Genomic DNA, 24,770 nt, shown 5'->3' on the forward strand with positions numbered 1-24,770 from the left:
GAGAGCTCATGGTTCTGGTGAGGAGCCACGTAACTCAGACTCTTGGGCTGAGGCCTTGAAGAGAGCCTGAAATGATACACAGGTAGAGAGCCTGGCCACCAACCCACCTGCTAGCTGAATGCAGCCACACAAATGGCCACCAGTAGGACCAGCAAGCCAAGTGCTCCAGTGAGCTCATGCTAGATCGCACTACTACTATCATGTAAGTGACTGTTGTTTTAGATCACCAAGTTTTGGAGTGGTTCCTTATCCAGGAATAGGTCACCAAAATGATGAGAGATATTACCTGATTACACAAGAACTACAGAGCAGGAACTACAGGGTGTCTGTGGAAGGGCAGTATCTGAGAGAGCAAGTGACAGGTGGAATCTAGTACTCAGCCAAGTGGCTGACAAAAGCAGGGCTGCGTTACCTTCCGGACAATCTGACCACAGAAGGCCTGATCATACACAGACATAGCAGGAAACACTCACTCCACATGGAAGAGAAAGCACCCTGGCTTCGTGCAACAGAAGCCACCTGCTACCTTACGCTCATGTGTCCCTAGCAAAGCAGCATACCCCACAGTGAAAGGCAGCTGTAAAGTGTCTTCACAAAGGGCCTCAAGAGCATTTCACAGTGTATCCTTCCAGGGTGCCCCTAACGTCAAACACAGTCTGATCAGGTCATAGAAACACAGCCACCTACCCTGCTGGACGGCAGTGCTGTCCCACTGTGAATATCACCTCCCAAATCAAAGGTCGTCTCCTGAACAGTTCTGTTGGGATGAAAAAGAAACACATAGAATTAACTTTCAACTACAGGGGAGAGTGTCCTTTTGATATACAGCAGGAATAGTTGGCCAAATATCCAATGTTCAAAGATCATGAATAAATAGTTTAATTTTCAGCACATGGACTTAATAAAACAAAGAAACTATAATTTATGAGCTTTCCTTATTGGTATATAATGAACACTCTCAGGATGCACACACACATAATTGCACCATTTTTTTTTTTTGGAAACACCAGGATTTGAACTCTTGCTAGGCAAGCACTCTACCACTTGAGATACATCCCCAGCCCTTTTTGCTTTAGTTATTTTTCAGGTGGGGTCTCACGCTTTTTTTTTTTTTTTTTTTGCCTAAAGCTGCAATACCCCTATCTTCTACCACTTCCTGTGCAGTTGAGATTCCAGCTGTGAGCCACAGCAACTGACGTTAAGGATCATAAAAATACTTTAATAATGAGAAACTGAATGAATGTTAAGAAACAAGCAGCGTATTTCTTTATATAAGACTATTCAGGCTGCAAATGGCATATAAACAAAGTCTAGAAAACCAAAACGCCCATGACCTACCTACGGATACACAAAGGCAGACATACACGATGAGGAACCACCCTTCTATTTGAGAGTCACCTGACATTTCTCTAAGTACACGGTCATAACTATTTAAGCTATAATAAAGAAAAGGGAAACTTTTAATACTAGTAATCAAATTAAGAGCTATCCTAGTTTAAAGAATTTTTTAGTTATCTCAAAACAGCAAAACTTCTAAGCACAACAATTTGAAAAATTAACTCAGGATACAAAGAAAATCTCATTTTGAAGAGTGGAAGTGCTGAAGCAAGCTACATTCTTTGGCAAAAATGAAAGGTAACTCTAACTCTCCTGTCCCAATCAAAGAGGTGAAAAAGCCTAAAACCACCTGAAAACCAACAAGGATAAAGCAAAGGTTAAATGCCTAGATTGCTATCCAAGGTAATCAAAAAGAATGAAACTTCCTTTGTTCTAATATTTGAAAAATACATGGTCTAATTTTACCCACCATGGTAGAAGTTCAAGCATTTTTTTCAAACTAGAAAAGGAGGTATAAATTTCTCTATCTCATCATTAAGAAGACAATATTTTGTAATGCAAAGTAATACTATGCTTGAATAGTAATGTTTGAAAGAAAATTAGTAATACAGCTTTTACTAAAGGCTAAATAATCAACTTGCTGCACTCAACTTTCTGCAATACATCACCAAGTTTTTTAAATTAAATACTTAACATGCATTACCCAGATATTCACAAAAGCATGGGAAGTGCTCTGCTGGCTCCTATCAGCTTAAATGAGATTCAGTTCAGCTACGGGCTCTCTAAAAGTGGACATAAAGAATGGGACTGCTCACCTCCTTGGCCACCTATCATACCTACAGATACACGTCACCATCCCTAACTTCCTCTTAGGCACCACACGTGAAACCAACCAAAGCCTCCCTGATTCTTTTTATAATTAACACTGTGTAATAAGTTTACAATGCCACGCAAAGCTCAATATTTTCCCCCAAATTACTTCTTTTTTACGTTTTAACACACACCCATTTATACATTTTGGATATGTGAACAAGCCCAAAGTGACTTCATGCATGACTTTTATACTCTCAAACCTTGGCCCCAGCTGTAGGAGCCTATGTCTCTCATCTCAGCACTCAGAACACAGTGACGCAGGACGTGTGCTAGATGGATGTATTCTAGATGCACAGATGATGAGTTGCTGCAGCACCACAAGTCCCTACAATCCCCAAACTGACCATCAATCTCTCAAACTTTGCTACCTGCTGGTAAACCACCAGCAAGACTCAAGAAATCTCCCTTTAGGAGCACATGGTTTTTTACCTAGACACATTCAGTTTAAAGATGAAAGAGTTGGAAAGACATGGCTTTCGCAGGAAGTAGACAGGAGTATTTTGGGGGGAAGTAAAAGATTCGGCCATTTGCTGAAAGCTGCAGCTCAAGATGAGAAACCAGAAACAGATCCTACACAGCCCATGGACTTGTAAATATCCCTCTGACTGATGACTGATGAACATATCTGACAGTGACTCTGCACAGTGACGCCTGGCCCAAAGTGATGCTCTGCATGGGTGAAGAAATAACGGGAAAGGCAGAACAGAGAACCCACAACATGCAGCTTGACATTTGTGCTCTCTGGGCAGAAGTTCATGCCTCTGAGGATGTTTAAGGCTGTTTTAAACAGCCTAAGAGAAAAGCTCCTGTAGCTCTGTATTGATGGGCAGCACTCTTATCAACTTACAGAACAGATGATGAAATGGCTAAACAGACGACAACTTAAAAGATTGTCATTACCAAAAGGGGAGCCATACTCGGTACCAAAAAAGTTTCCTAGTAATAGGACACATCGCAAGACCTCAGAAAAGCACTAGGTGGCGCCAAAATACTCTGAATTCTGAAAGCAGCTCTGTGTGGTTTTGGTTGGGGCGGGAGGAATTTCAATAAAAAATTTAGAAGTCTTATTAGTTACATAGGATAATTACAAAGAATATCTTTTTTTTTTCTTTTTGGGGGGGGCAGTACTGGGGTTTGAAGTCATGGCTTCCTGCTTGTCAGGCAGGCGCTCTATCACTTGAGCCACACCCCCAGCCCTTTTTGCTTTAGGCATTTTTCTGATTAGGGTGTCACATTTCTGCCTCAGCTGGCCTAGACTAGGATCCTCCCAAATAGCTGGGATGACAGGAGCATTGCCACCACACCCCACTTTTCCTGTTGAGATGGTGTCTCATGAACTTTCTGTGTGGTTTGGCTACGAACCACACTCCTCCCAATCTCCATCCCCTAAGTAGTTAGGATTACGGGTACAAGCAACCATGGCACAGCTGAAATTATCATGAGTTTTCACAAGATAAAGGTATGGTTTTGGTGTACCAGTTAAAACAAATTCTTCAATGTAAACAATTGAGAACCTGGTCAGAACTTCCAATTTCAAGATGAAGTCAGGACCTGTTTTTGTTCCAAAACCTATCCAAATTAACAAGAATAAAATACAAAGTCACAAACCTCGCTTCAATTTTTTAAAAACTAAAAATAAAAGGCTGAGTCACTGACAAGTACTTCAGATTGTTTTAAGTATAGTCAAAATGCTCTGAAATTCTTAGGCTGATGTATCACACTCACCCAGACTTGTGTCTTTGGCCCTTGACCATCAGGCCTCCGTCCACAGATCTTTTGGCGAGGGCATGGTCCTGGCTGGGGTCCACGAACTTAAACACGTGTGACGATCCGAACTGTACCTTCATGCCGCTCTGCAGCATGGTGGTCTCAGAGATGCGCTGGCCATCCACACACGTCTCCGCGTCCATACTTCTCGGAGTCACAGTGACCACTCCGTCCATGTTAGTGAGGTCACAGTGATGGGGCTGAATTCCCGGGCCAAACAACTGAAAACAGAAGACACCCCATTGTGAAGTGCACAGTATTTTAAAAACATAAGTTAAAAATTGCAGGTGATATGTGCTAAACATCATCTAATAAGCTCCAGATTTTTGGTACTTTCCTAAATGGATTTCCTAACAGTATAAAATACTGTCAAAATACACATTTTAGCAACCAGTAACTTGAATTAAGGCAAATTATAATTGTGTTAAAGGGTATATATGATTAGGACTGGGGTTGTAGCTCAGTGGTATGTTGCTTGCCTATAATGTGCGAGGCCCTAGTTCCAACCACAGCGCCACCAAAGAAAAAAAAAAATCCCACAATCAACCAGTGTGATTATCTTAAACATTTCATTGACTGGATGGATAAATGACTACAATCAAAAATCCCCACTTATCTACTTTACTGCCATGCTAGAAAAATGAGTAAATGGTAGAATTGAAAACCCTACTGTTTTACAACTGATAAACAGGAAGAGCAAGGGTGATTTGGCTAAGTTCAAAGTGACAAGTCCTGACCTCACTGGCTCACAGACCTTAGGTTCCGTTTTAAGGATTTGAGAACAAAGTTCAGCTAATGCTGACTGGAGGTTGCTATGTGGTAGGACCCAGTGGTAGGAACTTCCGCATGCTCTCTTTCATCCTGTAAGCTGTTACCTCCACTCCTGGTGGAATGTCACCATCAGTCCACATTTCTGTAGTGGAGTCTGAACACAATGTTGGCACCCTGCTCTTTCCACACCAAGGCGCCTTCTAGCTCAGTGTGATCTGGCACTGTTGTTTGCTCCATGTGGCAGGCTCCCTATGTGTGCTTGTTACCCACTGATGGGTGGGAACTATGGCAGGGGACTTAGGCTACTGCATGGCCGCACACCTGGATGGAGTTGTCATCGAACTTTTCTGTCCCAACTTCAGTCACACTTAACTGAAGGCGGTAAAGTTTTGGCTTGTCTCTGGAGTCAGAACCATCTGTGAGAAGGGAAGAAGAGAACTCTGTTTGTAAAGTGGAATGTTCTTGTCAGGTTATTTGAAACAAAGTTAACTCAGGTACTACAGTTCTCACTTCTCAGGATTTCTTTCAAGGATGTCTCCAACTTCCATCAAACAATTTAACAAGGTGGACGGAGACACTTCAAAGAAGCGAGCACAGCAGCTTCTGTTTACTATACAGTGCTAGGACTCATTAATTCCAACATTTTCTTATTACAGAAGATGAAATTTTCCTACTACACTGCCCTGAATTTTTTTTAGTGACTGAGAAGCAGTCAGACTGGTAACACAAATGTAGACAAAGACGTGGGCCTTTACCCAGCCCAGAGCCTTCACAGGGCGAGCATGCTACACAACCTCCCCACCCCCATGCAAGTTTTTGAGTGTACAGTTCTCACAATTTGCCCACTCCTCCTGGACCACAGTCCTAAGGGTGAGATCAGCTATGTGTCTTCTGAACCACCACCCCATGTGACTCCGATGTCCATCGCTGATGAACAATGCTAAAAAAGTAGTTGATCCCTCCAGAAGAACCGGGGTGAAGGGCAGAAAGGAAGACTAGGAAGACTGGGTTTTTGTCATTTTATACCTTTCTAAGCTGAGCATGACTTTCTATGACAGGCAAGGGGTGGGAGGAGGAGGAGAAGATGCAGCACTGCTGGCCACGGGCCTCACTCACATTGGACAAGCCCACTCACTTCTCATCAACTGTATCATGGCTTGTGCAAAAGAGTGTCCACTAAAGATTCCTGATTTCAGAGTTTATAAAAGAGAAAGCGTGCCTCACAGAACCCAAGAATTATGATTCAATTGCAGACTTGCACATCTGTACCACAACCACAATATTCAGTCTAGTGTTGCAAATACACATAGCAAGAAAGGTTTCCTTAAAAGGCAAGTGAGATCTCCCTGACCTACTCCACAACCGCCTAAGTAACTTTCAGAGTCACTTATTAAAATGTCAAGTCTCTGCAATCAGGAATGTAAGCTATGAGAGCTTCAGAAGTTAAACATTTTGGAGGGCATGGGCATTACACAGTTTTAGACTGCAATTCTCTGAGCTGTGGTGTGGTCTACACTCTTATAGACAGAAGACACTATGAATATGCAAATTCTGTTATAAGTGATGTTGGTTTTGGAGTATACAAAAAGTTACATTCTAATGATAAAATTTCCTATTTCAGAATAGGAATATTGAGTGTATCCTGGGTATGGTAAGATGAGACAAGAGTGTTTCAGAGAGACCAATGCCTAATAGGCACTAAAAGTTGATTCACTGTCTATACAGTTCCCATTCACATTGGAGTATTTATTTTCATCTCTAAGTGTTCTTACAAATTCCTGATTCAAATGAGACATCAAAACCCACCTGAGAAGCCAAGTGTGGTGGCACATGCGTATAATCCTTTGGGAGGCTGAAGAAGGAGGATCTTGGGTTCAAGGCCAGCCTAACCCACAGAGTGAGACTCTTTCTCAAAAAAACCAAAACAAAACCATCTGAGGCTATTCCCAGACATGGGCAGACCCATGTCTAGGGTCTGGAATGTTCATGATTATGTCTGTTTCAACCACCATGGGCAGGTAAAAGAACATTCCACTCTTCTGTCCTCCAGAGTACCATAAAGCGTATTTTATGGAGATTGCCACTGGCAAGCTACTTGGTGGCTACAAGTGCTCTGCACTTGGAGCATGGTCCACGACAGGTACTCAATAAAGACTTATTTGCCCACTAATAACAAATGATTAAACCCAAAATGAAGAAAACTGAATAATGCAAAATAAGCCATCATAAACTACCCAAAGAAATTATAAAGTAAGCAAAAGGAGCAAATAAGCAGCCATGTGAGTGAGACAAGAACAGCTGTTTTGATGCAAAGTGAAAAACAAAACATGAAAGACAAGTCTGCTTAGGGGTGGGAGTAAAATTCACATTAATATTTTCCTGAAACCCGAGTGCTGAAGGTCTTCTGTGAGCTACTAAAGAGATGTTACACAGAGGAGGAGAACGAAGCTGCTCTCTCCGTCTCTCCTTTCTTACCACTTGCTATGATGGAAAAACCAGAGATAAAGCCTATGTAGCCTGCAGAAAACCCAAGGGTGGGCCACAGGATCGGCAGTGACCCAACGTCTGGTCCCATAGTGGAGGGGTGACAGGGTTGTTACCTTCAGTCCATCACTGTGGCAGCCAAGTTCCAGCTCCTGACTAGAAGCAACTCACTGCCTCACAGGCAGGAGCCTTAAAAGTTTACTCTCTATACTCACTCCATATGTCCTCCCAACCCAACAAGCACTCTAGAGTCACCTTCTGCCCACAGCACCTGAGCGCCTGTCTTCAGTAGAGAATCGGGACAGCCTGGGGTGTGTTCACCCGAAGAGACCGCTCTCAACAGCCTCCTGGCAGACATAGCTCTTCTACCTGAGCACTGCCTTGACTCCAGCAAGCCCAAACTGAAACGCTTGGGCCCACAAGTGTTTTCAGAGTCCAGCTTTCTGTGGATGTGGGTATGTTTGTATATACACATAAGACCCAAGACTGAACACACACTTCATTAGTGCCTCACATACTCCTCACTCACACTGCCTGCGGAGAGCGCCACATAACACATCCAGTGAGCCCGAGTCTGACTGTGACCCATAACATGGCATCAGGTGTGGGATTTTCCACTTCTGAGGTCATGCCAGCACTAACTACAAGTGTCCCATCTTCAGATGAGGGACAAGCCCTATGTCTGAAGGGGACAGAGACCATTATGAAAAGCCCTCATATCCTCAGTCTAAGACAATTCTGTAGCCAGTCCTCTACATGCAGCTGCCTTCCGGGCAAACCTGGGAAGACAAGAGAAACCACACCAGCTTCCAGTAAGCAGTGCTTTAAATTCTTACACATACAGTACCTGGTCAGTCAATGCTACTGTGCCCATGAGGTTCCATTAGTGCCCCAGTTACAAAAGTAGTATTAAGCATAGCATTACCTTCATAAGTATGATAGCTGTAGTAGGCAAAGTGATTCCTTCTCCCTGGGGTTAAGACACATGCCAGGACCCAGGTGAAGGCAGCATCAGCAGGACAGAGATCATGCAGAACACATGGGAGAGGGAAGGAGGAGAAGAGATGCAGAGGGTGAGCTTCAGTGAGACACGTTTCAAAGGGAGAAAAGGTACATTTTACCCGTCAGCTTTCAGAGCTGTACAGACAAGACTACAGCAGTGCCCCAGTCAGTGTTTTAGAAACCAGTGTAGACCGTTAAGGAAAACAGCAGGAACAATAGTGAGTCACCAAGCAGCAGGACAGCAACCATGAGTTAGCCATACAGAAAGTCACCACCCCACCTGGCTGACATCTTCTGTGTAAAGGACAAACCAGCACCCTGGTTCCCATTCCTTCAGAAGACAGTGCAAGCCCTCCATATCTTAAAAGCCTCTTCCCCACACTTAGGATCTCTACACTGAGGAGGCTGCCTGGATGACAATGTGCCCAGTGGAAATACAGTCCTACCATCTCATTCAGCATGCTGACTATGAGGAATTACAAATAATGAAGAGCTAACAACACATCAAGATCAAGTAAACAGAGCATGGTTTGGGGGCAAGAAAGACTTTGGCCTAGCACTCAGGACTGCCACCAACCCCTACCCCTCACTTAAGACAGAAGTAAGAGATCTGGCACATCAGGCACCCATGGAACATTGAGGACAACTCTCCCCAGGCAGCCCAGACCTTAAGAGGGAGTGTGGACTAGAGACAGTCACTGTCACCAAGCTGTGACGATCTCTTAGTGTGTGCAGTACCTGGAAGCAAGGGCAGTCTTATTCACCTCTGCATCCACTGCTCTGCCTACAGGAGCTCAATAAATGTTGACTAAAGGTAGCAAAGTGCCAATAGTGAGCATATAATAGATGCTGCTGCCAGTATTTGACGAGAAGAAATACAGAGCTACTATTATCTATGGACTGTCACTGCCCCACACCTACAAAACATTTCTGTGTATGTGATTACCAGAGAGGTGACAAGTATAAAATAAGCAGCCAAGATGGAAATCACTAAAGTCTGAGATCGGAAGGTTAATGCATTTTTCTCAGCGCTCCACCTCTAAGGTCCAGAATGGTGTCTGACACACAGTAAGTATTTAAGAAATATCTGTCAAATAAACGAATGTGTGAATGCTCAGCCTGTCTCTGCTATCTACAAAAATCAACTTCTTGTTATTCATTTGAAATTTACTCTGTCAGTTGCTATTCATTAATTTCTCTGTGGGCTAATACTCTTCAATCTTCAAAAATCTGTATATGTAAGAAAACAATTTTAAGTTTTCAGTGCTCAATGAAAAAATTTAAAGGATAGACCCAATGTTCAAAAAAGATCCATAGAACACTGAAGTTCAAAAACCAACGGCTATCTCACTGTTGCTGCTCCTTCTCTCAGATAAACCAACACCAATGCTCTTCACACTACCAGACACAATGGGACTGGGGCATGTCCCCAAACTACAGGGGGACAACAATGTAGCCCTGCTGTCTCCTAAGACTACTGGACCACCAACACCGGATCTAACCCTCAGTTAATTATAATAATCAGCTGTGAGAAACGAAACCAACCTTGGAGATAAAAATAAACACTGAAAATTAAAGAAGAGAAAAACAACTGCAGCCCAAGGAAACAAGTATTATTTACAACTGGTTCGTTTTTATGTTAATTTTTTTCTTTAATTACTAATTGGGCTTTACTTAAATGCAGTTTGGGGTGAAGAAGGTGGAATACTTTCTTCACGATATTTAGTAATACAGGTCACATAATACCATTTTAACTGAGCAATGATGTAATTTTGGCTAAATGACAAATATGCCATACACAACACATTTGTAAGAATACCACTGTGTCTCTCTACCTGATGACTAACTTACGATACCACCTTTAGCTTGTAAGAGTTCTATGAGTAATACATGTACAAGGCTAATGTAAAAATAGTTTGTTATTTAAAAATCAAAGATCCTTCCATTAACTATGTTACATTTCTTAGACGTACTCTTAAATTTAAGGATACTCCTTGTAGACATTATTCACACATTATATACAAGAGAATGTTCCTTTCTCCCTCCCACCAACCCTATACATACACACAATTTTCTCTTCCCTGGGAAGAGAAAATTTCAGTTTGCTGTTTTCAGTAGATTAACTATTTCACTAAAGTAATTTTGGAAAATTCTGCTTAAAAGGAAATTGAGCATTTAAAACTCTATAGTCATTTTAAATCTTGTGTAATACTCATTTTTGTCCATGTGAACTTTGCTTTTATGCATGAATACATGTATGTAACCCTTAACTTTGTTTAAATGTCTTCTATCTTATGAAGATTACCTATTTTTAAATAAATGGACACTTAAAGATGCATTAAAAAGTAGAAACATTTAAATCTAAACACATCCATTTACAGTGCTTCCTGGTGTGTGCAGTTTTCTCACCTGGGCTTAACTCCACCAAGTAGGGCAGCTTCTCTGGAGGAAGGGCAGAGCCATAGCCAGCCCCGTCAGCCTTCTCCTTCCCCTTCAGCAGCTTCCCTTCCACGGCTTTCTTGCTTTTCTTTGGAATGTAGTCTGGTGGCCTCCTCTTCAATTGAAAGACTAAAACCCCTAAAATGGTAACAGCGGTGATCATCAACCACAGGCTGGTGTGGATGGTCAAATGACATGACAGACAACTGCCCAAACATTTCTAAGAAGACACAGTTTCATGACATCTGTTCAAGAATGACTGCGCAAAGGCTCGCCCAATTTCTACTTTTACTCAGTGAAGGAAGTACTCATCTCTTGATGTGCTCTGTAAAACTCCAGCAAACAATTTGCAAAGATTATTTTTAATTAACAGCCAGCTACCCAAGGACATCAAATGTGTCAAAGCAACACATCAGTTTAAGAATAAATGAATGCTTATATTGGCAGATGACCTTATGATTAATGAACATATGCACATACATACATCACACTCCCACACAAATACATATACCAATATATCTTAGTTGATCTGATTTTTATTTAATTCAACTGAATTAACTCAGAATTTAAACCAATTTTTCAATAAAGTTGGCCTTTAGACTGTGTAGAAAAAAGTGCTAATACAAGTATCTTCACGAAGGTACAAATTTGCTTACTCGGGGCTTTTTTGGTATTTTAAAAACTCAATCTGTCTTTTACATTTTTTTCCGACAGTGCTGGGGTTTGAACTCAGAGCCTTCCACCTGAGACACACTTCCAGCTCTACCTTCAATACTAACAGATCTGGCCATTAGTTCTATGTCTTCATTAGTGCAAAGGCACTCTACTAAACCCCAGCTAGCTTACGCTGTGAATCTCAGTTAGAAAACTGTACTTCATCAAAGCACAGTGCCAAGTAGGAATGTATCACAAGATGCGCATTCCAATCTAAAATCTGAAACCCAAAGCAAAATGTTATGAATCCCAAGACTTTTCAGTACCAACATGACACAAACAGAAAACTGACCTTGTGTTATAGGCGCAGGCAAGACGCCTGCAGACTATGTGAGGACGATGTGCATTAACTATAAACAAATTCTGTATTTGGATTTGGATGTCTTCTCTAAGATATCTCACTATGTATGTATAGATACTCCAAAATCTGAAAAAATCCAAAATCTCAAATACTTCTGGTCCTAAGCACTTTGACTAAGAACAGCCAGCCTGAGCTACAGTGAGTACATTACTGGAAAATCTTTAGGGCTGTAGGTTACTTTCCCTATCATAACACATTTGTCCAAATACCAGAGTTCCTTCCTCTGGTCAGTCTGGAAAGTGTTTCATTGCTGATAGATAACAATGTTCTTCCACTGCTAACAGTCTGCTTCTTCCTGAAAATGGTGACACCTGCAGTGTTGCGTTTGTCTGTACAGCAGACTCACAGGAGATGAGCATGGCCGGTAGGCAAGGGCTCAGAGGAGGAACCATCCAGCAAGTGAATGAAGGAAGGTGGAAACTGCAGCAAAAGCCCATCAAAAACATGCTTGTGCACATTTCCACATCACCTGAGAAACAACAGGCACATCATGAAGAAATGGATCTGGTTAAGTCCACTCCTTACCTTTGTCACTTGGCCATTCCCTGAAGATCTGTAAAGGACACTCATCATCATCAAGAATAACTTCTTTAGCACCTCTTTCGTCAGAGTGCTGGGCTCCAGGGGGAAGCATGACCTAACAGAAACATAATTAGTAGCGAATATATCTATAAAGTAAACTAACAAGAGTGAAGAAAGCACTATTTGTTTTTGAGACAGGGTCTTACTGGGCAGCCAAGGCTGGCCTCACATTCAGGGTCTTCTGTCTCACCTCCATAGTGCTGAGATCACAGGCATGTGCCACAGTACCTGGCTTTTAAGTTTTACTTTAAAATGAATTAAAAAGTAACTACAGGGCTGGGCACAGTGGCTCATGCCTGTTATCCCAGCTACAAGAAGGCACAGATAGAAGACCATGGTACACGCCAGCCCAGGCACACGACTAGAGGCCCTGTCACTCACACACGAGACTAACGGGGAAGGGTTGAAGCTTGAATGGTCGGACACCTGCTTAGCAAGCATAAAGCCCAAGTTATTTGTGATACCTGAGTATCACAAATTTTTTAAAAAGCTACTGTGAAATTAAACTGATCAAGCACTATAAACATTTTCACTAATCACAAAAAAAAAAAAAAACAACAACAACAAAAGTGAAGGACATGGTTTCAAACAAAAACTTAGCCAGCTGGTCTGGCCCCTAGTCTATGTATTCTTGAGTAATTTCTTAGGGAAGAGTTAAAATACTGTGAATTTCACCATCTTTAGCCCCAAGTCCATCTTTTCACATTCAAACAAACGTTTACAGAGAAGCTTCATAAAACACGAGAGCTTAGTAAACCTATCACTTCACGGAAACCAGAAGCTTTTCTCCTTGTAGATGATCTGTCTTTGGACTGAATTTTAAGTAGACCATTTAGAGATATCACACAACCATTCATTCAACAAATGCTTTTAAGCAAATGTTTGATGACAGTGTGTTCACTGTACTCTTAATAATGCTACGTGACTGTTCATTATATATTTTTATGCTAGCTAAGTGATTTTCTTATTCATCCAAGAAAGCCTGTGTTGGAAAGGAACGTGGTGAACAACTCATACATTGCAATGGCCTTACACATGCACTGCAGCTTGCATCTCCTCTTGGTTCAGTGCTAGCATGAACCGGTGCCAGTTACACAAAACATGAGAAACATCATTGTTTCCAACCCGTGACAGCCTGAGTGCTATCTTCATAAACCTTACTACCCAAACATGTAGTCATGCTCACAGACCAAAAGGATTAGACTCTTTTACAAAACCTAGTCTTCTTGGTAATGCTTCAAATTCCCTTAAAAAGGCACATCGTTATAACACACCTTAGGCTAACTTCACCTTTCTCCATTAGCATTTTGCATTGAACTCAATATTCTGGCTTACAGCACTACTGCTTCAGGACGTGATCTTCACTCTCATCTTTCACCTTAACCTTTGTCATGCATCTTTAGCACCAAACCACAGGGAAGTACGCAGAGTTCACAAACCAACATATTTCATGCTTTCCTGGCCTCCCTCCAGCTTGGAAGCCCGTCGTTGTGTTCTGCTTCCTGGCCTGTCTCCCTTCATTATAAGCTCTTTTAGAGGAAGCTTTTATTTTTTGTACCCCCGCCCGATATCTAACAAACAGGAAGATCTTAAATTGAATAATTATGAATAATTGAATAACAAAATGATCAGCGAATGAGGAATATGATATAGCTATAATTTATGAGACGGCAAGCTGAGAAAAATAAAAGAATTTCTAGTTCAGGGTAAAATAATAATCATCTCTTCATTTCTACCTTACAGCATGTAAAAGAAAGAGGTCAGAAAACCAAAACTAGAAGAGACCCTTATCTGCAACCCTAAACTAACTGGAGACCCAACATCAGTTGGGCCTGGTCGATCACACCTGCAACCCCTAACTACTTGGAAGGTGGAGACCAGCTGGGGCAAGTTAGCAAGACCCTATCTCAAAACCAAAATTAAAACAAAGGGATGGCAGCATAGCTCAAGCAAAAGAGTGCCAGCCTAGCAAGTGTGAGGCCCTAGGTTCAATCTCCAGTATCACAAGAAAGAAAAAGAAAATGACATCATCAAGTTACCACAAAAGGAATGTCAATAAAGTCTAAAAGTAGGCTTTTACAACCCTGTATCCCTGATCAGGGTATTCCTTTACTCTGAGTTTCATCTGTGAAAATGAGTCATAAACTACTGAGAAGTTAAAAATGTTGGAAAGTTCATTATCATGTACCACCTCATATGCAATTTTATAGAACTTATCATCACTCAGATTTATACAAAAACATTCCCTTGGCAATCACTTGAGCAATTCCAGGTTTCAGGCATGACACTAGCCATTCTTAAACAACACACCCTCCGTGTTCATAGCTCAGTAAGGTACACAGCTCGAAGAGGATCCAGCCCCTGTTCAGCCATGAAGACCCTGTCTACACAACTATTCTCTGATACTACTGACTTAGAAAAATCTTACAGCATTTCCTAGCCACTTTGAAGAATAAGGAATATGTCATGCCGTCCACCATGTCCACGGATTTAACGATCTCATAGATAATTAGGTTTCTCAGCATACAAGCCTATTTGCCTGCTCATACTTCTCCTAACAATCATGTATTAAAACCCAGTGTATTTACCTGTCAGGAAGAAAGTGCACCAGGTGGTCCTCTATCACAACTATTTTCCCTTCAAAGAGAAAACACATTCTGCTACCTGTTGCTGCCAAATCCAAAGATCCTCAGTTAACACCTGCTCTGATTAGTTTTTCTCTAGCTGGTCAATGATAACATAGTTAGAATGGAAAGGGGGTTCAACTGCCTCATAAAAACTTACCACACAATTTTTCTTTTCATTCCAACTTCCCATAATGCCTTAGCAAGTACAAAGCCTCTAACTCTAGGGTCTCCTGAGGCAGTGTCACAAGTATGTATCTGCTTCATCCTGATGTCCTCATTGCAGGCTTTCTCTGGTCTAGTCAGTCAGTGGTCATTCATCACACCTCCGTTATACCACTGAGAACTCTCTCTCATCATGTCTTTCATTTTCTTTGTTCTTGTTAATTTAAACACTTTTTAATCTTTGATCATTTTAACATGAGGAAAACACGTTTCCTGTCTTTTTCAGCTAAAAACTGAGCTGTAATAATATCACAATCTACTAGTTTTTCCAACTGAATATAACTTCATTGCTTTTAGCAAGAATATCAAAGCCAAAAAGCTCAAGCAAGCTTTCGCAGTTAATTCCACCTCTAGCTAACAGAAGAAGTACAAGGACCTCTACATGAATAGCAAAGAATACTGCTGAGAGAAGTCAAGAACTACAGAACTGAAGGGCTGCTCTCTGCCAACAGGTGGGTAGTCTCCAAGTTCACTCACAGATGCACCACAAACCCAATCACAGCCCTAAGAAGGTTTTGTGTAGAAACTGACAAGGTGATTTTAAAATTTATGCAGAATCACAAATAATCTAGAAGAAAACGTTAAAAAAAAACAAAACAGCAAAATTGGTACTCACCTGATTTTATGACTTATTATAAATCTACAGTAACTAAGACAACTTAAAGGCAAGAAGACATTACAAGAGACCAATGGAAGAGAACACAGTCCAGAAGTCGGGCCACACATGAGGCAAATGACTTTGGACAAAGGTGCCAGAGCATTCAATGGAGAAAAGAATCTTTTCAACAAGTGGTCAAGGATCAACTGGGTATTTATGCAGAATAAAATGAACACCAATCCTTATCTCACTCCAAGCACAAACATTAACTTGAAATGAGTCTACTAACCTAAATGTAAAAGCTAAACCTAAAAGTTAAAATAGGAGAAAAACAGGGAGTAGACATAAAGGAAAACGTGCAATTTTGGAGGAGGCGAATTCTCAAATACAAAAGGCAAAGACTACAACAGAGGAAGTTTAAGAACTTTTACTTTTGAAAGACATCACTGAAAAAATGAAAAGGCAATCCAGCCTGGGAACAAGTTCACAACATATTACTGCACACAGGACTCCAGAATGAAAATGTAAATCATAATGAAACACTGCTAGACACTTATTAGAATGGCCAATGTTTTTTGTTTTGTTTTTTAAAATCAATATATGGGTGAGAAAGAGGAGTAACTGGAACTCTCATGTACCTCTAGTAGGGGTGCACCATGGTATCCGCTTTGGAAATCCGTTTTCCAGTTTCGTAAGAAGTCAGACACACCCCCAGCATGTTAGTCTATCTTTACAGTCCTGGGTAACTACCCAAGAAAACTTATGTCTATAGGAAGATTTGTACACACACATACTCACAGCACTTTTAGCTACAGAATCAAAACCTAAGAAGTGGAAACAGCCTAAAATCTACCAACAAGTACGCGTGATTCACAACTGTGATGTTTCCACACTGAAATACTATCGGGAACTCTTGATAAAGACAACCACCTACATGAGTCTCAAAGACATCATGCTGAGTAAAGTAACCAAGAAAAAATGAGTACTTACTGTATGGTGCTATTCATGTAAAAATCTAGAAAATGCAACTAAGCCAAAGTGGCAGAGAGAGTGGGGGATGGATCACAAAGAGGCATGAGAAAACTCTGAGGGTGGAGGAAGCAAGCATAATGTTGAGATGTCAATGCTCCTGTAGTTTACTGTACTTTATTCATCAGTAATTTTGTGGGGCAAATTTAAAACGAATAGTCATCCTATCTTATTATTAAACAATCACTTGCTAAGATAAGAGACAGGATAACTTTATTTATAATCTACTGTCAGTTGTAATTCTGACAGACATATTGCAATAAATAAGTTATAATATAATCATGACTAATTTATAAGCTGAGAATTTTCCAAATGGGTTATTACTCAATAGAAAACTTGCTGACTCTACTTGATGTTATCAAATCTATTTTGAGACATAAAATGTCACTATCTCTTGAGTAAGAAATATGGGTGATTATTAAGGCAGATTTTAGTATGAATAAAACTAAGTTACCTATGTCTGGTGGTTAACTGATTGTCACTGCATTACAAGATACCTTGGACATTAGTAAGGACATCTCTAGGTGTGTCTATGAAGGTGTTTCTAGAGTCGACTGCCACAGTAACTGAGTGGGAAAGAGGAGCCCTGAATATGGATGGCACTGTCTAATAGGCTGGAGGCCTATATAGAAGGGGAAACCAGTTGGAGTATGCAAACTCCATTCTTCCTGAGCAACTATGCTTACTACTGATGCCATCCTAGCCATCAAGACTCCACCTTCTTCAGCCTTTCAATGTGGACTCACACAGGGACTCAGGAAGTACCAAGGCCTTCAGCCATGGACTCAGGCTGCATCACTGACACTAACGCCACCCCTCCCCGCTTGTTCTGAGACTTCCAGCTTCTTGGACTGAGCAGTCATTGGATTGTCTGGCATTCCAGCATGCATACAACCTCCGATCATGGAAGCCAAATTAATAAATCCCTTTTTATAATTATATACACGCCATTGGTTCTGTTTCTTGAACCCTGACTAATCATACTATGTGTGCAAAATAAGAATCAGAAGGACATCTATCAAAACACTAATGGTCTGGTTACACTTTGGTAGAACTTTGGGTTGTCTACCTTCTTCAATTTGCTTACTAATGCATTTTAATTTTATAATAGGGACATACATTATTATTTTGTAATGGAAGAGATTACTGGTTTTACACATGTATTTAACACATGGCTTCAATTCATCAGATTCTCAATGTTAAGCATGGGGAGAAAATCAGCCAAGGTTTAAATGATTTAAAAATCGTCTTTCCTTTCAAATGCAAAATCCTAGCATGAGTGACTGATGAAAACTCCTGACTTGAAAGTTACGTACCCGGGCAATGCAGAAGTCCTTGGGATTTTCTTTTTCCAGACCATATTTCTCTAAAGCTTCAGCCACAGCAAAGTCTGCGGGATCTGTAGTAGACAGCAGGATTGTCTTGTAGGGAATATTTGGCTTTAAACTGTCTGCATAAATTCTCAAAGTCCCACCTGAAAAAACATTTTCACATCTTTGAGCACAACTTTATTTTAAGCCAATGACAGAGACAGCAAACATTTACAATGACTAAGAGAAGGGTACTTTGAGTGCCAGCTGTATCACCACTCCATCTCATTTCTTGTGAGATGACATATATTTGAAACCTAGTGACAACCTGTTACAGGGAGCAATCCTGTGTTACAGACTGGGTCTGTCCTCTCTTCATGCAAAGAAGTTGTTACAGTGATGGGATGACTTCCACCAGAAAGGGGAAAGAGGGCTCAGAGCGTCTTTGTGGTGCAGAACTCTTCTACTGCACCCACTTCCACACCTGTACAGCACACTTCTGGCTCCCAAACTTCATGTGAAGCAAATCGAAACCCAGATAAACTTCAGTATCAGTCCCACTAACAAACCCATTTTTTATAAGTAAACTAGGAACCAGGAGACCTCAGATGCTTAATTATAAAGATTTTTTTTTTTTGATGGAGGGGTGAAGTTAACTAAGATATACCGGAAGTACTTGTAAATACCATAATGTACCCCAATACAACAATATGATAATAAAAAAATTTAATGATTTCTTATGAGGGATTTGGGGCTGTGCTTTTACTTCTACATACTACAAAGTAGAATGTCATGTATCGCTGCAGACACATTTTGAGGAGGAAACATTTCTGAGGTTTTCTCTATTGTCTGTATGCTTCTTTTTAGTAGCAATCTACACATGCCACATTACTTCACTTTGGGTGTCATAATCTGCTTTCTACTTATGGTCCAAGATCAAGCAGCCCTACAACCTAACTGTACATGGGAGAGCACTGAGGGAGGAAGTTAGAGCACTGCATCCCCCACTCCAGCACAAGCTGAGGCAACACTCCGACTTCCAAAGCTCTCATTTTTCTCGACTGTGAACTGTATCAAAAGATTTGTGCTCTCTTGAAGAAAGTACTGAATTTCCACAGCTCCCTGGTTCTTTTCATTCCAACACAGTTATTCTGGCTACTGGGTATTTACCATATTCTCTTTTTTTAATAAGTGCCACAAATGCAATTGGTAGCTGAGTTCACAGTAAAATCATCCTGGTCTCTTAAGAAATCCACTAGCCAAGCCTAGTGGGAGGATGTGGACCTGCTGGCCAGGCCAGTGAGCGAGGCTTCCGACACATCTCTACCATGGCTAAACTCACACTGAACAACTAACTTTACAATGGCTCAGGTTCTGATTGGGAGGCAGATGCAGGGGGGACTAACAAGGAAACAACATAAGATAATGATTCATGCTGTGAAAACCGCTAGGGATGACAGAGAGAAAGAAAATGATGCAACTCAGGTGTCTGACCAAGACCTCAGAAGAATCAACACTGCAGCTAAGACCTGAATGACCAAACTGGACAGCATTCTGAGTGGGGACCACCAGGTCTAAGACCACTGACTCATCCACTGGTCAGTGTGGCCAGTGAGAAGAAAAGAAGGAAATACAGTCAGAGACCAGCTGAGGCCAGATCACACAGGACTTCCTGGACCATGGCCACTGACTTGGGAGCCACTGGAAAGCCTTAAGCTCCATGTGAATTAGAGACAGACATGGAGAGTGTGTGCAAATATGTGTGCACCTCCTGTCTGTGAGCATGTGTGGAAGGAGGGCTAAATGCATCACTTTACAAAGAGGAACTCAGCGTTGGCTGCATGAGGGGCTACATCAAGAGTGAGGCTGCTGTAAAACAGGCTACTCACCACATCAAGCACACACCCTCCCCACACCGCACTGCTTCCAGAGTCAGAGTTGAAGTCATTCACAAGAAAGACACGTGAACAACAGGGTAAGCTGCACACAGGTACATGTACACATGGAAGTCTGCACACAGGTACTGCACACAGGTACTGCACACAGGCACTGCACACAGGCACTGCACACAGGTACATGTACACATGGAAGTCTGCACCAGGGCAACATCTGCATGCTTCCCACTGGACAATCAAGAAGCAGAAGCCTGAGCAAATGTCTGCACAAAAACACAAACTGCCAGACAGCTCATTTTATTTAAAAACTGTCCATCTGCTAACTGCCCAGAAAGATCTTTATGACCCAAGTACAGACCACAGAGCATGAGAGACTGGTCTGCAAACCAAGGGCAGAGTTTATAGGAGTCACTACAGAAAGTCAGCAGGTTCCTACAGATAAGTGCATTTTGAACAGCACTCATTTTAAAGGACATATGAATGAAATTACTACCTGTTGGAATGTCTTACAACATCTTCCTAAAACAATGATTTGGTTTTACTGCAGTGAGTATTAAGGCCTCTGACACAAGAAAGCACTAAGCAGGTACAGTCTAATTTAAAAGATTTCTAGTTTGTAAGTGTAAGCCATGGTACCCTCCCAGTTGACAGGCAAGGGGAGAAAGCAGAGCTAACAGTTCTAATACCTTGTTATGGACTGACAGGTGCCTCACTGCCACCCATCCTGAAGATGAACAACCCAAGGCTCAGTTTGCGCAGCAGATTCCAACAGCACCTCCCAACATCATGTTCTTCTTCATTCCACAGAATCCCACTATTCCTAGGACTCTGCACACTACAACACTATGTCAGAGGAAAGACTGACTCTTCAACAGTGCTTACGGGTCTGTTAATGAAGTTCTCAGTGAGAAAAAAAATGACAGTAAGATATCTGTGCCACCAATCCATTAATTGAGATAGACAGGATATCTCTGGGTCAGCTACACTTTGAAGACATCACAGACTGAATATAGTTGAGTTAAAAAGGCTTTCTAAGTCCAGGAGCCAAGCCCTCTCTGAGTAGGGCACCCGGCCAACTTCTCAGACAAAATTGAAGAGGACATGTGAGTCACATCATGAGAACTTGGGTGGGTGGGTGTCAGTCACAGAGAAGTGTCTCTAGCCTACCCCAAAGAATCAACCTAACAGCTTAGCCAACTATGTGTAGACAGCTTCAGAGGCTGTATCCAGGGTACGTTTTTCTGAATAATTTATTAAAACAAACATACAAAAAACGTAATACCGTTAAACAGCTACTTTGCAAACAACATTTAGTTCCTCAAGAGTTTCCTGACATAGAACAATGCTCTGTCCTCAAGCACGACTGGAACAAACGAGCTCTGCTTTGATAGTCTGTTATTTCTCCTCCTGACACTTTGTGTTCTTCGCTGACTGACACCTCTTAATAACGGTCTTCTCCTAGCTTTGTGTGTTGCCTGTAAATACCCAGTGATTCTCATCCATGAACATGACACTATGCGGCCTCCTAGCCATGCACATCTCTCCCAACCTCCACCTCCACACAACACTACTGAGCAGGACTCTGGTCTGTTCACTGAGCCACCAGCCTAAAGACAACTCGTATCCTGTCAGCACTTCCTATGACACAACCCGTCAAACATTGGCTTGCTCTACAGTCCCTCAACATTTACCCAACTTTGTCTTTAGTAAAGTCCAGTCTGCCACAGGTCCTGACACTCTACCTCTTCTACATCCTTCAGTTCTCTCCCTAGGGCCCTCAAGAGAGCCCAGGCTCATCTTCAAAAGCTCATGTTGGTGACAGTGGCAGACTCTTCCCTAAGGTGTACACAGCCTTCAGGTCTTGCATGTGCTTAGCATATACACATATTTGAGTGTTTCTCTTGTCCTTTATAAATTTTGCTACCTTTCTTCCTTTTTCTTTGTACTTTCCCTGCCTCTCTTAACTTTGCTTTTTTCTTTTTTATTGTGCATATACTTCTAAATAGTTTCAAATCCTTGACAGAGGACAGAATAAATTATGGAACCCAGAAACCCCTTGCTCTCCTAATTTTTGTTTTTTCTTTTGTTTTTGTCCATTTTGTTTTGTTTTGAAATAAGGTGCCCTCAAACTCATGATCCTACTACCTCAGCCTCCCGAGTGCTATTACACTAGAGAGTATTATTCGAGAGTGCTATTACAGGTGAGAACCATAGTAAGCCAACTTTTTCAACTCTCTTTATAATCTCCATCATTTCACTCGGATATACACAGCAAATCCAGGATGTGCCAGAAAGTGGAAAAGCAAGGTGGGAAAAGTATGCAGCACACCCCCATTTTTAAGAACGAAAGCTGGAATTCCCTAAATCTACCTTACTTTGTAGATGTAACTTTGAAACTATTAAATCTAAATGTTAAAGGAGCAAATTTCTGAGAGCAAAATAAATAAACTTGACTGTAAATCAATATGGGAATACAGCCACATAAAAAGGAATTATGAGATTTGAAACACAGCAATTCAACTTAGTAGGATACAGCCCCCTCCCCCCCACCCACACACACAATTTCACAAAAACTTTAACATGTTCTCAGGTGTTCGCTTCAGCAGCACATATACTAAAATTGGAACCATACAGAGAAGATTAGCATGGCCCCTGCGCAAGGAAGGCATGCAAATTCGTGAAGTGTTCCGTATTAAAAAAAAAAGATGTTTTCTGTATCATATTGCTAACAGTTTTATTTTTTATTGACACTGTATTTATGTATTACAGAGAAAGGCAAATAATTACATTAACACTGTTAGGAAGCAAGAACGTTGTTGTAAAAGACACCCAGATTCTCTAATATCACAATGGTTTAAAGGAACAAGAAGTCCTTATAGAAGTGGCGATCTCCCATCCTGGGCAGGACATATGCAGGTGAGAGGATGTCCAGCCACGTAGGAAAGCCACCCAAGACCACTGGGATTACTCAAGATTTAGGAGTCAGCTGGAAGACGCCTGGGCTCCAGGTGCTGCAAGAATCACAAAAGAATCCAGTGGACTGTACACACTGGAGCGTTTTACACCTATGAGTTCATTAAAAAGTTAACAATCACAGTCACCTGTAGAGGATAGTGAAGTAAGCACTGTTGGCCTGTACACATCTCCATCTCTACCCATACCTATATCTACATCTGTAGCAACATCTGTGTCTGTATCCAATCAAGAAAACAGAAGAAAAAAATGGCAAATAGAGCCAAAGGAAATTCATAAGCCAAACTTGTGAGACAAATGTCTTAGGTTCTTAAAACAAATCAGCCAACAAAACAAAGAGTAAAATAAGAGAAAAGGAAGTTTTAGAATGAACGGCTTAAAACATAAATTAATCCCAACTCAAATAAGAGAATTATCAGAGATAATCCGAAAAATTTAAACAATAACTAAGTACTTGATGGTGTAAGGAATTACTGTCAATTCTTTTATGTGTGATAACGGCAATGGGGGTATAGCTCCTTTTTTTTTTAAATTCCTCACCCTTCAGGTAAACACACCAAAACATTTATACATGAAACAAGGAGAAGTTTATAACTGCAAACTTTGCTATTCCCAAAATAGCATTTAGGGAACAAAAAGGTGATATCTACTGGATTAGAAAAGAACCTTGAATTGTTACTTATCATAGCTCTGTGATAGGTACATGGGGATTCATTTCATATATACATATAAAATACATATTTGAAATTTTCCAGATTAAAACAAAAAGCTGTGCTGGTGGAATATACGTAACTGAGCCTATCTGTATGTGAACAGATGTCTTCTTTGTAAGATACACATTTGTGTACTGTCTCACACACTGCGTTAGGTAAGAAAGGCATCATGCACGGGTATCAGAAATAATTCAAGTTCCTTACGGCATTTGTAAATGGAGCAAAACAGTCCAGTCTGTACCTGAATCCGGCCTCCCATCTGAGCTCCGAAACTCCTGCATTCTCTTCTCCAGTTTCTGTTGCCTCCGTCGTTTCATAACCACCTCAGGATTAGAAATTGTTCGAGTAAAGCTGGTTTCAGGCATGTCTTTGTAAACCTCAGCAGCCAGTCGAGAATTCTCGCTGTAAGGAGAAAAAAACACCAATGATACTTTAAGCTTTTTTTCCTATTAGAAATACAAAATCGCACAATCGAAATAGCAGGTGTCATTTGGCTGTATCTATAACCCCTAATAAATCTGTTATATACTATTTGCCATGTGCAACTTACCATGAGATTAAAAAATATCCTTTCTCTTAATACAAACTACACTCAACTAAGCAGTAATCTGTAATTAAAACTTTATGGTGAGTTTATACGACTTTATTATTGTGTACTCAATAATAAAGCTAAAAAATGTAGATCATGCATTTCAGTAATTTCCACCAGTATTACCCTAAAACAGAGCCAATGAGTGACTTTGTACCACAAACATTCCAACACAAGAAATACCTAAGAATCTCATAAAAATTATGGTAAACCTCGAAGAACCTAAACTAACGAAATAGCATGATGTTTTATCACCTAGAAGATTCGCCAACATTCTCTTTCTTAAACTTTTAAGAGGAAATTGCTCAGAATTTTCTGTGACGGGATCAACTGTACAGAATAATAGCAAAACCCCAACATCAAGGTTTGATGTAAAACCTGATAACAACACTTGTGTAAATTTTAGTAAATATAAACATATAATTTAATCATAAATATAATTTAAGGTCAAACTTAAATCAATCTAGCTGAACAATTTAATTC

At 40.9% G+C, this 24,770-nt stretch overlaps 1 protein-coding gene and 1 non-coding gene across 20 annotated transcripts in view; one reads left to right on the forward strand and one right to left on the reverse strand.

The window, feature by feature from the left end:
• The window catches only part of Afdn (afadin, adherens junction formation factor), a 120,157-nt gene that overhangs the window by 59,568 nt on the left and 35,819 nt on the right, over positions 1-24,770 (reverse strand). For 14 of the 19 annotated variants that reach the window (XM_074070180.1, XM_074070164.1, XM_074070158.1 and 11 more), the window contains exons 5-12: positions 23,940-24,100; positions 18,124-18,281; positions 12,275-12,386; positions 10,645-10,812; positions 8,159-8,203; positions 5,071-5,165; positions 3,937-4,199; positions 688-757 (exon numbers count right to left, since the gene is read on the reverse strand). In XM_074070180.1, coding sequence (XP_073926281.1) covers positions 688-757; positions 3,937-4,199; positions 5,071-5,165; positions 8,159-8,203; positions 10,645-10,812; positions 12,275-12,386; positions 18,124-18,281; positions 23,940-24,100 — 1,072 coding nt within the window. The remainder of the gene's footprint in view (positions 1-687; positions 758-3,936; positions 4,200-5,070; positions 5,166-8,158; positions 8,204-10,644; positions 10,813-12,274; positions 12,387-18,123; positions 18,282-23,939; positions 24,101-24,770) is intronic. The other 5 variants (XM_074070220.1, XM_074070208.1, XM_074070275.1 and 2 more) reach the window with 1 other exon arrangement.
• On the forward strand, positions 22,603-22,709 carry LOC141416079 (U6 spliceosomal RNA). Its single transcript, XR_012440991.1, has one exon. It is a non-coding gene; the product is annotated as a U6 spliceosomal RNA (small nuclear RNA).

This window comes from Castor canadensis, chromosome 1, assembly GCF_047511655.1.
Source record: "Castor canadensis chromosome 1, mCasCan1.hap1v2, whole genome shotgun sequence".
NCBI lineage: Eukaryota > Metazoa > Chordata > Mammalia > Rodentia > Castoridae > Castor > Castor canadensis.